Below are 13,978 nucleotides of genomic sequence, written 5' to 3'. Positions count from 1 at the left end.
TCTCTGCTTTCAGCTAAGAGCCATCTGACATCAGCTACAATATCCCTAGTACCATGACCCCTTCTAAACCCAGCCTGGACTTCTGGCAGTTCTCTGTTGATGTACTATTCCAGTCATTTTTGGATAATCTTCAGTAGAATCTTGCTTGCATGTGACATCAATGATATTACTCAGCAAAACTATACATCAAATATGAAGGAGAGATCAAGATATTTCCGGAAAAACAAAACCTAAGAGAGTTTGTAAAAACAAGACCAGCATTGCAGGAAAGTCTCAGATATGTCCTTCATACAGAGGTACCACAGAAAGCATAATGGACCAAAGTAACTAGCAAAAGCACCAAAAAGAACTCAACACAATAATAGCAATAAATCCTTGCCTCTCAATAGTCACACTGAATGTGAACAGTTTATATGCACCACTGAAGAGAAATAGAGTAATAGATTGGATAAAAAACACAAAATTCATCAATATGTTGTCTACAAGAGACACACGTGAAAAATGAAGATAAAGAAAGACTAAAAATAAAAGGGTAGGGAAAAACATACCAAGCAAATGGCAACCAGAAAAAAGCATAAGCAGTGATATTAATCTCTGATAAAATAAATGTCAATATAAAAACCATCACAAAGGAAAGGGAAGAATAGAACAAGAGGACATAAAAATAATAAATATCTATGCACCAAATGAAATACCTGCAAAATATGTAAAACAAACACTAACAAAACTAAAAAAGGAAATAGCACTACTATAGTACTTGGAGACTTCAATATACCCCTCCCAAGGAAAGATAGAACTACCAGGAAGAAACCCAACAAAGATACTGAAGAATTAAAGCACACAATAAAACAACTTGACCTCATACATATTTATAGGCTAATGTATCCCCCCAAAACACAGTATACATTTTTTCTCCAGTGTGCACAGAATGTTCTGCAGAATAGATGACATTCTAGGTCACAAGGCAAGCATCAATAAATTAAAAAACACAGAAATAATACAAAGCATCTTTTCAGACCATAAGGTTACAAAATTTGAAATTAATAAGAAGAAGATAAAGGAGAAAAAAACCCATACATTTGGAAGCTGAACATGACTGGGTACTAGAAGAAATAAAAAGTGAAAGAAAAAGTTTCTTGAAACAAATGACAATGAAAACACCACTTACCAGAACCTCTGGGATCAGAGGTCAATTTATAGCAATAAGCAAACACATCAAAAGGCAAGAAAAATTGACCATTGACTCTGTAGATAGAAAAAAAAAACAATTGAGACTATCAACAAAACAAGGAGTTGGTTCTTTGAAAAGGTCAATAAAATTGTCAAACCATTAGCAAAACTCAGAAAAGAAAAGAAAGACACAAATACTCCGAATAAGAGATGAAACAGGCAACATAACAGAATCAACTAGTATAAAAAAGCTAACATTAGAGTATTATGAGTATTATGGAAAACTATACTCAAACAAATATGAAAATCTAGAGGCAATGGACAAATACTTAAAAAGGTACAACCTACGTAAATTAACACAAACTGAAACTGAAGATCTGAACAGACCTGTTACAAAAGAAGCAATTGAAAAGGTAATACAACAACTGGTTTTACAAGTGAATTTTATCAAACATTCAGAGAAGAACTGACACCAATTCTACAGAACATATTTCAGAAAATAAAGATGGAATTCTCCCAGATTCATTCCATGAAACAAACATATCCTTGATACCACAGCCAGAAAAGGACACAACCAAAATAGAAAACTATAGGCCATTATATCTTTTTTTAGGCCATTATATCTTATATAAACATAGATGCAAAATCCTGAATAAAATACTGGCCAATAGAATTCAATGATTCATCAAAGAAATAATTCACCATGACCAAGTCGGATTTATAACAGGTATGTAAGGATGTATGTACCTTCAAATCAGATCTGACTGGTACAGGACGAAATTGCCACTCCTTCTCCAGCAGAAGATCTGATGGATTCAAACCGTGTGAAAGTCTGCTGTTAAGGACCTCTCCAATGTACTGAAGAGCAATAGTGTCTCTCTGGAGACTAAGGTGTGTCTGATACAGGCCATGGTCTTTGCAATCACTTGTTATGCATCAGAGAGTTGGACAATGACCAAGCAGGATAGAAGGAGAATTGATGCCTTTGAGCTGTGGTGCTGGAGAGTACTATGGACTGCTAGGAAAACAAACAGATTCACACTGGAAAAGGTTAAACCCGGTGGCTCCTTGGAGGCAAGGATTCTGAGGCTCTGTCTAACATACTTTGGACATGTTGTAAGGAGAGACTGGTCCTTGGAGAAGAACATCATGCTTGGGAGGGTGGAGGTACATCGCAGGAGGTGAAGGCCCTCTATGAGGTGAACTGGGGTAATCGGAATAGGAGTGTCAGAGACAGTGTGATTCGCAAAGTACAGAGCCAAGTTTAGGGCTGTTGTGCATAGGGTGAATTGCAAGTGACTCGATGGTACATAACAACAACAACAACATGCAAGGATGGTTCAACATAAGAAAAGCAATCAATGTAATTCATCACATTAACAAAGCAAAAAGGAAAAACCACATGATCCTATCAATTGATGCAGAAAAGGCCTTTGACAAAACCCAACACACTTTCTTGATTAAAACACTCAACAAAATAGGATTAGAGGAGAATTTCTTCAATATAGCAAAAAGTATTTATGCAAACCTGAGAGCCAACATTGTTCTCAACTGAGAGAGGTTAAAGACATTCCCTTTAAGAACAGGAACTAGGCAAGGAAGCCCATGATCACCTCTCTTATTCTATATTGTTCTGAAAGTCTTCGCGATAGCAATCAGACAAAAGAAGGAAATAAGAGGTATCCAAATTGGCAAAGAGGAGGTAAAAGTATCTCTCTATGCAGAGGATATGATAGTATACCTAGAAAACCCTAAAGACACAACAAGAAAATTATGGGACATAGTTGACCAATTCAGCAAAGTAGCAGGATACAAGATCAACATAGAAAAATCAGTTGGATTTCTCTACAGTGACAAAGAGAATACAGAGCCTGAACTAAGAAAAGACAATACCCTTCAGAATAGTGAATTACAAGATTAAATACTTGGGAGTAAATCTAATCAGAAACACAAAGGATCTATTCAAAGAAAATCATAAAACATTACTACAAGAAATAAAAAGAGACCCTGAGAAGTGGAAGAATATCCCTTGCTCATGGATAGGAAGACTCAATATTGTGAAAATGGCAATACTACCAAAGGCAATTTATACGTTCAGTGCAATTCCAATACAAATATCGCTCCCATTCTTCAAAGAGATGGAAAAGGTAATCTCCAGTTTCATTTGGAATGGAAAGAAGCCCCAAATAAACAAAGCGCTCCTTAAAAATAGAAGAAAGATAAGAGGCTTCTCACTCCGTGATTTCAAATCCTACTACACTGCCGTGATGGTAGTGGTACCACAGCATGGTACTGGTATAATGACGGACACATAGATCAATGGAATAGAATTGAGAATCCGGAAATCAGTCCATCTATCTATGGTCAACTGATTTTTGAAAAGGGAATGAAATCAGTTAAGTGGTGAAATGACAGCCTATTAAACAAATGGTGTTGGGAAAATTGAAGTAATATCTGCAGAAGACTCAAGTAAGATCCACACCTTACTCCAAATACAAAAACCAACTCAAGGTGGATCATGGATGTGGGTCTACAATCAAGGACTATAAACTTCATTAAAGAAAAGCTTGGAAGAACTCTAGTAGTCCTAATCCACAACATAAATAGTCTTCCAATTATCCTGAAAAATCTACAACCAGGAGAAGAGAAAATTGATGAATGCGACCTTCTAAAAATCAAATCCCTATGCACATCCAAAAACTTCTCCAACAGCATAAAAAGGGAACCCACAGACTGGGATAAAGCATTTGGTAATAACATGTCAGATAAGGAACTTATATCTAGAATTTATAAAATATTTGAACAACACAAGATAAAGGTAAATATTGAAAATTTGAAAAATATTGAAAAATTGAAAAATGGGCACACAATATGAACAGACACTTCACTAAAGAAGACATTCAGATGGCCAACAAGTACATGAAGAAATGGTCAAAATCCCTAGCTCTAAGAAAAATGCAAATCAAAACAACTAAAATAAAAAACCCCAATAAGAATAGCAAAATTTAACAGAACAGCAAGCAACAAATGCTGGAGAAGTTGTGGAGAAACTGGAACCTTTATTCACTGTTAGTGGGAGTGTAAAATGGTGCAACCATTGTGGAAAATGGTGTGGCGCTTTCTCAAAAAGTTGCTAATAGAGATACCATTTGACCCAGCAATTCCAATACAGGGAATATACCCTAAAGAGAACATAACCGACATCCAAGCTGATATACTCACACCCATGTTTATCAAGGCTTTGTTCATAATAGCAAGGAGTTGGAAACAACCAAAGTGCTCATCAACAAATGAATGGACAGAGAAGCTGTGGTATATTCACACAATGGAGTACTACGATGTATTGTAAAACAAGGAACTCATGCAATATTATTCAAAATGGATGACCCTAGAGGAAATTATGCTGAGTGAAATAAGTCACAAAAGGACAAATACTGTGTAGTGCCACTGTTGTAGAATGGGACTGACATCAAGGTTGGGGTAAGACTGAGAAAAGCTGGATAAATTATGTATACTGCTTTGAAACAGATGAGTGAGATAACAATTTAAAAACAATATATGATAGGGTATTATGGGTATCACAATAGTCTAGAATTAAGGTTGCATAGTGGAGTGTACTCAGGTTGGCGGGAGGAGTGCGAGGGGATTGTATACAAATGAAAGAATTTTTCTTTTACTTTTCAAAGAGAGGAGTGAACTAGTGGGGAGGGCTGGGCAGGGAGAAAAGTCCAACAATGACTGAATGGAAATCCAAAATCTCTGTAAATGTTCATTAAAATTAATAAAATAAAATTTTAAAAAAGAAGATGCAAAGAGTATATAGAGTATTAAAAAAGAAGTGACTGACACAGAAGAATTTGAAGAAACAACATGTGATCAAGAGATAATGGTGATGAAGGAAGCAGTTCAGTCTGCTCTGAACGAACTGGCAGAAGAAGATAAAGACCCAAGAATTGATGGGATACTAATTGATGTATTTCAACAAACAGGTTCTGCCATGGATTTGCTCACCAAGTTGTGCCAAGAAATTTGGAGGACAGCTAGCTACCTGGCTACTGACTGGAAGAGATCCGTATTATTTCCCATTTTTTTTAAAAAAAAAAGGTGACCCAGCAAAGTATGGAAATTATCAAACAATATCACTAATATCACTCAGTAGCAAAATTCTGATGATGATTATCCAGAAACGACTGGAACAGTACATTGAGAGAAAACTACCAGGAATACAAGGTGGGTTTAGAAGAGGTCCTGGCACTAGCGCTATTATTGCAAATGTCAGATGGATCTTGGCAGAAAGCCAAGAGTATCAAAGGAATGTGTGTTTATATGCTTCATTGACTATGCAGAGACATTTGACTGTATAGATCTCAGCAAACTGTGGTTAATAATTGAGGAGAACGGGAATCCCAGAGCATTTGATTGTGCTTCTGTGAAATCAATACTTGGAGCAGGAAGCAGTCCTTAGAACAGATCAGGGAAATACTGAATGGTTCAAAATCAGGAAGTGAGTGCATCAGGGATGCATCCAGTCTCCATACCTTTTCTTTATGGCCATTAGTCACCTGTCAAGTCTGGAGCCCAACTAATTCCGCTGATTCATCTTTCAGCCAAACAATATCTAGGCCTATAAAGTGAGCACTAACACTATGGAGGAATCTACCACTTAGAAAAAATAATCGTATGAAATTTATAGGGCAATATTTGCTGCCAAGTACATATTTCTATCCTCAAACCATAGTATGTTATAAATGAGAGAGATGAAATCCAGAATCCAGAAAGATACACCTGAGGTTACTCAGAAAGGAAAAATCTAGAAACACTGATATCTAGTCTAGGGTTTTATTCTGTATATCAATATGCTATTTTATGGCTCCAAGCCACCTTTCTTTTGTACCTCAAGAGCCAAAGATAACGTATCTTACTTTGCAAGTGACTATTCACTTGACAGCTAATTAGCCAGCTTCCAGACTCTTGAGGCACCATCTCCGCAGTTACAAAGGTGGCTGGAAAGATGTGAGCCACATCAGTGCGATGGCCTCGGATGGTTAGCATCTGTCCATGGAAGTATGCTGTATGGACATCCACTTCATTGCCCATACCAAATAAGTGCCAGGCCACAAGCTTTTGTGCACACATACTCAGCTCTGGTAAATTCCCAAAAACAAATCCGTTTATTGCTGCAAAATAAAGCACACAGACACACACAAAATTAATTAGGTTACCTTACTTTTCTCCTTGAAAGAAGCCTTATCATTTGACAATAATTACAGATCACATTTTGATGGGGTTTTATGAGTACACTGTACTAACCATATACAATATTCAATCTAAATTACACAAACTGTCCTAGAAACTAGGAAGATAGAATTACTTGCATTTTTTTAAATAAAAAAAATTGAGACATATTGGTGAAAGTGCTTTTATCTTCTACAGATGTAGAATTGTTAAGTGGTAGATTTATGGTTCAGAAACAATATTGTGGGAAATATTAGAATTTGCTTTCCAGGTTCTTTTTTTATTTTTTTGTTTCAGGCTTGTTTTCATCTTGAAATGTTCACTGTACAATTGTCAAATTATTTATAACGAACAGTAAAAGTAGTTGGTAAAAAACCAAGAGAAATTGGACATTTCTAAGTTATCCTTATATATTTTCTTTGCATTTTCACCTCTCTTAAGACTATCTGAATTTGAGCATACAACTGTCACAAAGCTAAATGTTTAACTGCTTTAATTAAACGAAAACAAATCATGATTTGTTTTCTTTTCTTAAAAGCTTTTCTCAAAGATGAAGTCAAAATAGGCATAGGTCAATAATAATGAATCATAAAGGGGGAAAGTGGACAGATAATGGACACTGCATTCGAACAGATTAGGAGAATAACTGTCCAAATGGAATATATGATTATATATTATATGTATGAGAACAATTTGAAACAAGAGTTACATAGCAGGGTGGGCATAGAGGGAGGGTGAAAGAAAATATGCAACAATGAATAAAAGGAAGTATTTTAAAAGACAAAAAGCACAAAAAATACAATGTATATGAATGATTATATAAAACACAATGTTGTTGTTGTTTCTATGCCATCGAGTCACCTGTGACTCATAGTGATCCTATGTACAACAGCCCTAAACTCTATCCTGTGCCAATCTTTTTCTCTCTGACATACTTATCCCCATTATTCTAGTCACTGAATCAATCCGTCTCCTCAAGAGTCTTCTTCTCTTGTGCTTTTCCTCCACCCTCCCAGCATGACATCCCTCTCCACGGACTAGTACTGCCATGTATGAATGAAACAATGTATACGAATGATTGCATACAAGCAATAAAAATATTATTTAAAATTGATTTTATGGTTTTGGTTTGATTTTAATTTAATTTAGTTGATCAGTTATCTTACAGAGAGATAAGCCCAGTGTAAGGGACTGAAATGAAATATTTTTCTCTACAAATCAAGCAATTCTGCCACATCCTTTTTAAAATAAAGCAATATTAATTGATTATATCAGTGTACAACCCTTAGTGAGCTGACTGTACTTAGAGCATATTAGATGGGATTCAACAGCTTTAGGTACTGTATATTATGAAGCAGGGTAATTTAGTGGGAAAAAGACATTTTATACAGTTAAGATAAAGGAAAAGGGAATGATCTGGTGTGAAAACAATGTATACAAACTTTATGAAATTTGTATGTAAACTGGTATAAAAGAAAATAAATAAAATTTTAAAAATATTTTTTAAAAAACACCGAAACAATTACACTGGTGAGTCAGCTATTGGGCAGATGCAACTCAATGGCACATAACACCAAAAACAAGTGATTAAACAGATCAGGGAGCAAATGTCAGTTTTACCATTTGTTTACTGTTTAACCCTAGTAGTCTCATGTCCTCATAAGTAAAACATAGAAAAGTTACTCTTTGTCTTGTGAGAATTACAAATATGTTAAAGTATCTATCAAATGTTAAATGTTAAGTTCACAGAAAGCACTTAATAGTCACTGTCACAGTGTGTTTACTTTCCCCACCTCACCATGCATTCTGTTGCTCTCCTGAAAGTCTTCGTCTTCCTTATCCACTGAGGCAGGGTCTGAGCAGTAAGTGGCAATGTTCTCACTGAGATGCCAGCTAAGGTTCTCATCTACTATACTAAAGAACAGGAAGAAATCATGGTCCACATCCAGACGCTGAGTAGAGGAATTCCCATGCAGGACTCCTAGAGCAAGTAATAAAAGTGTTCTTGAGAATCTCCTAGCAATGGTACTCATGAGAAAGAAATGGAGATAGAAGAGAATGTGCAGTCTATCAGCAACAGTAAAGTAGATAGAGCCTTTTGCTGCTAACTTCCATTTTCAGTACCCTCAGATAAAACCACCTGATTCTGGGTTGAGCAGTTAGAATAAAATATGTCTTAGGGTTTAAAAGTGGAAAAATAGTTGTTGTTGTTGCTGCATGCTGTTTAGTTGGAAACAATTTATAGTTGGCCCTCTGGAGACTTTCCAGAGTCACTATATCACATGGAAGGAGATTTGCCATCATTTTCCTACAGAGTATCTGGTGGATTTGAACTATGTGCCTTTGGGATTGCAGTGGAGCTTCTTACCACTAGGTCACAAGAGCTCTCTAGGGCTTACAAGTAAAATCTTAAATATTTTTTTCTACTAATTCCATCTGCTTAACACAGACCTTAACCTGATAACAGTCCTGTAGCACTCGGTTTTTAAACCTCACAATGTCTCAAACACATCTTATTACCAACTAAGCCCTCAATTCTCTCTGAACCCTAATGACTGTTTTACCAATCCTGTCTACACCCAAACTCTTACCACAATACTTACTTCAAACTCACTTGACTCTCATTATTATTAACTTAATGGTGAAATAAGAATGAAAAAGGATAACATTTTTTCCCAGAAATAAAGTATTGAAAAAAAATGGTGTAGAATGAGTTTAGAATGATTTGTTACTGCTAGTAAATATTAAATTAACACTTATAAGACCACTACTGTGAAATAAATGAGATTATATCGTAACTATCTCTACCTGTTCCAAACTAGATTTCATGGCTCATTATTTGGGCCTGTACCTCTTTTACAAGTTAGGAGAGGTCCAATGAGGCCAGTAGCGATGTCCCGTGGAGCATCCACATGAGAATGGTAGACCCAGGTGAGGCATGCTGGATCAGCATCTGTGGGTGCATGACTTTCTGGGATGGTCCAATTGTAGACATGGCTACCCCCAGGGGGAACAGAATCATCCAATTTAAACTGTGCAGAGGAACCATCTGGGTATAGAGCACCTAGAAAATGAAATTCATGCATATCTAGTTTTTAGGAGCAATGAAATGGGAACTAGTAGATATAGAGGCAAAGAGTAGATTGATCTATGAGAAACAAATCTAGTCTTTTAAAAGATAAGATTATAAGGTCCAGTCAGAACAGAGCTCTGACAAGCTGATAAACGTATGAAGTCAAACAGCATCTAGCCAAAGAACCTCAGATCACATGTCAACAGCCGGTAGAGAGGTAACAGTCATTGCAGGAGGATTTGCGCCTAAGCAAAGTACTTCATGACGTAATCAAGTAGTGCCTAAGTACAAAGATCATGTTGTAGGGATGAAGAAGAGAATTCCATTCTTTCAAGAAATCACATTGCAAAATAGAAAACAGACAATCATAGAATGTTAATATAAGGGCAATTTAATATCAGCTGGACTACTTTATTATTGTGTGGAAGAGGGAACTAAGGAATAATAACTTGATTAATATCATACAGGGGTTTAACAGCCATGTCACGGATTCTAATTTTCTTTTCTTTTCCTCTCACTCAATGTTGTTAGTATTATGGGCTTGTGATAGATGTAAACAGAAATAAACTATTTTTCAATAATAAAAAGATGACCCTACAGAAGACAGGAACATTAGATTAACACTTAAATTACAGTGTGCTATTCTCTTTTCAAAGTATATTCATATGTTTTACATAAAGGCCACCCCAAACCACTTCTTGTGTTCAAAAGCAGATTGAATTTCCACATTTTTTATGAGGAATCTGAGATCCAGAGGGGAAAAAAAGGTAGTGAATTGTCCAGAGGCCCACAGTGTGTGAATACTAAAACTGATTCCAGCAACAAGTCAATGATTTTTCTGAAGAAACTCGACACTTCAGTTCAATGAAGGTGCAAAAACTATCCTCTTTCCCAATTCTTCTATCTCATATTACAGTAAAGGAAAAGCGTTATTTTGTGAGATTGTAAGATGGTAGAGTAGACTTATTTACCTTCTGAATCCTTCTCATAGAAAACGCCATGAGGATGGATGGTGTAGGAACGACTAGCAAAATTCTTCAGATGTATAAGAATGACATCCCCCACTTCAGCCTGTAGCACTGGTCCAAGGAATCCCAACCAAGCTGGCTGAGGCACCTCATCTACATATGAGCTGTCTGTGTATTCTTTGTAGATGGTCTTCTTGTAAGTACTCCCTATCCGGTTCTTGTCAGATTTTAAGAAGCTGGCAGCGAATCTGGAACAGGTGAAGAGAAAAAGAGTTACATTTATCCAAAATCTTTGAATCAGCAGAGGATTCTTTGTGAAAGGAAGCTCATAAAAAAATGTTTATCATTTTGGTAAGGAAGAAAAAGGGGGTAAAAAGTTGTGTTGAAAGAGTTAGATTAGAGATAACAGACTGTTAAAATATTAAATTGAAGTATATGAAATTTCTGATATTTTACCTACTTTAACTAATAAAAGTCCATTTTATATGCTTAAATTATCCTATCCTATCCTATCCTATCTTATCCTATTGTACTGTTTAAATATGGTATAAGAAGATAATCAAAGGTGGAGTGAATTTTTACCCTGTTGATATAGACTGATGTAGGCCCATCCTTCTCTTTTGTGGATATTACAACATAGTGATTAAGCTGTGAAGCCAAGTGACTTGAATTAAATGACAGTGTTGAAGTTTTGCTTCACAGGTGCATAAAATGACAGTTCTGTCTTTGATCCACAATCAGCACCCTTGGTAGCAAAAGTCAAGAAATCAAAAGCTGCATTAGGTAAATCTGCTTGCTGGCAGATATCTCTCTAAGACGTTAAGGATCAATGGTATTAATTTAAAGACTAGAGTGCATCTGATTCAAAGCATGTTGTTGGGGTTTTTTTTGAAATTATTTGTTATACATCTGAATATCAGACAATGACTAAAAATAACAGAAGAAGGATCAATGTCTTTGAGTTGTGATGTTGAAGAAAAATACTGAATGTCCTATAGACTGACAAAAGAACAAACAAATATGTCTTGAAGAAAGTGTAGTCGGGTTGCTTCTTGGAGGCAAGGATGATGAAGCTTTGTCTGTCACATATTATGAGCATGTTGCTAGGAGGGTCTGGTCCTTGGGGAAAGATGTCATGTTTGGCAAGGCAAATGAATGAGAAGTTGACCTTCAATGAGATGGATTTACACAGTGACTATAATAACGGCTCAAGCATATCACAGATGTAGCTCAACTTGATGGCACCTAACAACAACTTTCACTGATTAATTTGTAGAACTTTAAGTTGCTAATGTATTCTGTGCTTTTCTCTTTCAAATGAAGATTATCACATTATCAAGATCATTAACATAATATTATTGTGTGCAATCAAATCAGCTCTGAATCGTAATGGCTATGTGTACAACAGAATGAAACATTTTTTCCATCCTGCACATTCTTCATAGTAATCTCTGTGATGCTTAAGCCCATTGCTGCAGTAAATGTGCCAATACACTAATACACATCCTGAATTATCTCCCTCTTGTTTGTTGACCCTCTTTTTTGTTGATTTTACCAAGCATAGTAACTTTCTTCAAAGACTGGACCCTCCTGATAACATTCCCAAAGTGTATGAGATGAAACCTTACCATCCTCATTTCTTTTTGGTTTTTTACATATAACCACCAGTTGTCCTTTCATTTAATTTTTTTCTTCCATTTCTTTATTCTACAAGCATTTTTCCCTCCCACTGATACTCAATATATTTTATTACTTTACATAACCAAGAGTAGGGAATGCAAAAAAGTATTGAGGTTTCAAATATTCCGTTTATGTACAACCCAAACATAATTCAAATCCCATGTAAAACCTAAATATTAAAAAATGAAGGTACTCACAATAGTTCCTCCATTACTATTCTGCTAGTTCATGGCACAGTGGTGGGTTGCTTATTTCTTTTTTTAATTTTTTTAAAAATAATTTTAATGAACATTTACAGAGATTTTGGATTTCCATTCATTCATTGCTGCACTTCACTCCCCGCCCAGCCCTCCCCTCCCCCCAAACTCCCAGTTCTCTCCTCTCTTTGAAAAGCAAAAGAAAAACATCTCTCCATGGTACACAATCCCGCTGCACCCCTCCCACCGCCCCAAGTATATTCGACTATGGAACTTTAATTGTGGACTCTTGTGATAACCATAATATCCTATCATACATCGCTTTTAAATTATTCTCTCCCTTATCTGTTTCAGTGCAGTATACACAATTTATCCAATTTTTCTCAGTCTTACCCCAACCCTTATATCAGTCCCATTTTACAGCAGTGTCACCATGCAGTATTTGTCCTTTTGTGACTGAGATATTTCACACAGCATAATGTCCTCCAGGGTCACCCATTTTGAATAATATTGCATGAGTTCCTTGTTTTTCAATGCAGCATAATATTGTATTGTGTGAATATACCATAGCTTCTTGAGCCATTCGTTTGTTGATGGGCAACTGGGTTGTTTCCAACTCCTTGCATCCTCATTTCTAGTAAGCGTTCTGGTTGCACTTATTAAAAGAATGATTTTTCTTCTCTTTTGGCAATCTGTTATATATTCAATATTCTTTCTCTGCACCACGACTCAAATGCATCTACTCTCTGTTGTTGTTGTTGTTGTTATGTGTCGTCAAGTCATTTGCAACTCATAGCAACCCTATGTAAAACAGTCCTAAACCCTGCTCTATCCTGGGCCAATCGCATTGCCTCTGACACAGCCCTCCCGATTACCCCAGTCACTGAATCAATCCACCTCATAGAGGGTTTTCCCCTCCTGCGCTGTCCCTCTACACTACCAAGCATGATGTCCCCCTCCAAGGACCTGTCTCTCCTTACAACATGTCCAAAGTATGTCAGTCAAAGCCCCAGGATCCTTGCCTCCAAGGAGCAGCCTGGTTTAACTCTCTCGACAATGAATCTGTTTGTTTTCTTGGCAGTACATTCAATACTCTTCTCCAGCACCACAGCTCAAAGGCGTCAATTCTGCTTTTATCCTCCCCAGTCATTGTCCAACTCTCTGATGCATAACAAGTGATTGCAAAAACCATGGCTTTTATCAGGCGCACCTTAGTCTCCAGAGAGACACCGTTGCTCTTGAGTACTTTAGATAGGTCCCTAACAGCAGACTTTCCCATCGCAATATGTTTTTTTATTTCCTGGCTGCTGGTGCCAAGAGTGTTGACCATGGAGCCGAGCAAACTGAAGCTGTGAACAATCTCAATCTCTTCGTCATCCATCCTGATGTTACCAATTTGTCCAGTGGTAAGGATCTTTGTCTTCTTGATATTGAGCCTCAGTCCATACTGAAGGCTACAGTCCTTGACCCTCTGCAGTAAGTGCATGAGGTCCTCCTCAGTTTCAGCCAGCAGGGTTGTGTAATTTGCATAATGCAGATTGTTGATAGATCGTCCACCAATCCTAACGTCACGCTTCTCCTCATAGAGCCCAGCCTCTCGGATAATCTGCTCTGCATACAGGTTGAAAAGGTATGGAGATAGGACACATCCCTGG

The 13,978-nt window shown here is 36.7% G+C and overlaps 1 protein-coding gene across 1 annotated transcript in view; it reads right to left on the bottom strand.

Annotated features, from left to right (window-relative positions):
* HEPH (hephaestin) overlaps positions 1 to 13,978 on the bottom strand; it is a 308,125-nt gene that overhangs the window by 280,573 nt on the left and 13,574 nt on the right. Inside the window, exons 2-5 of the mRNA XM_006903126.1 lie at positions 10,450 to 10,694; positions 9,257 to 9,469; positions 8,204 to 8,386; positions 6,093 to 6,347 (exon numbers count right to left, since the gene is read on the bottom strand). Of these exons, the coding sequence (XP_006903188.1) occupies positions 6,093 to 6,347; positions 8,204 to 8,386; positions 9,257 to 9,469; positions 10,450 to 10,694 (896 nt within the window). The remainder of the gene's footprint in view (positions 1 to 6,092; positions 6,348 to 8,203; positions 8,387 to 9,256; positions 9,470 to 10,449; positions 10,695 to 13,978) is intronic.

Source organism: Elephantulus edwardii, unplaced genomic scaffold, assembly GCF_000299155.1.
Source record: "Elephantulus edwardii isolate Elephantulus edwardi_28Jun2011 unplaced genomic scaffold, EleEdw1.0 scaffold00514, whole genome shotgun sequence".
Classification (NCBI taxonomy): domain Eukaryota; kingdom Metazoa; phylum Chordata; class Mammalia; order Macroscelidea; family Macroscelididae; genus Elephantulus; species Elephantulus edwardii.
The sequence above is the reverse complement of the archived record's forward strand: the minus strand, read 5'-3'. Positions and strand labels throughout refer to the sequence as shown.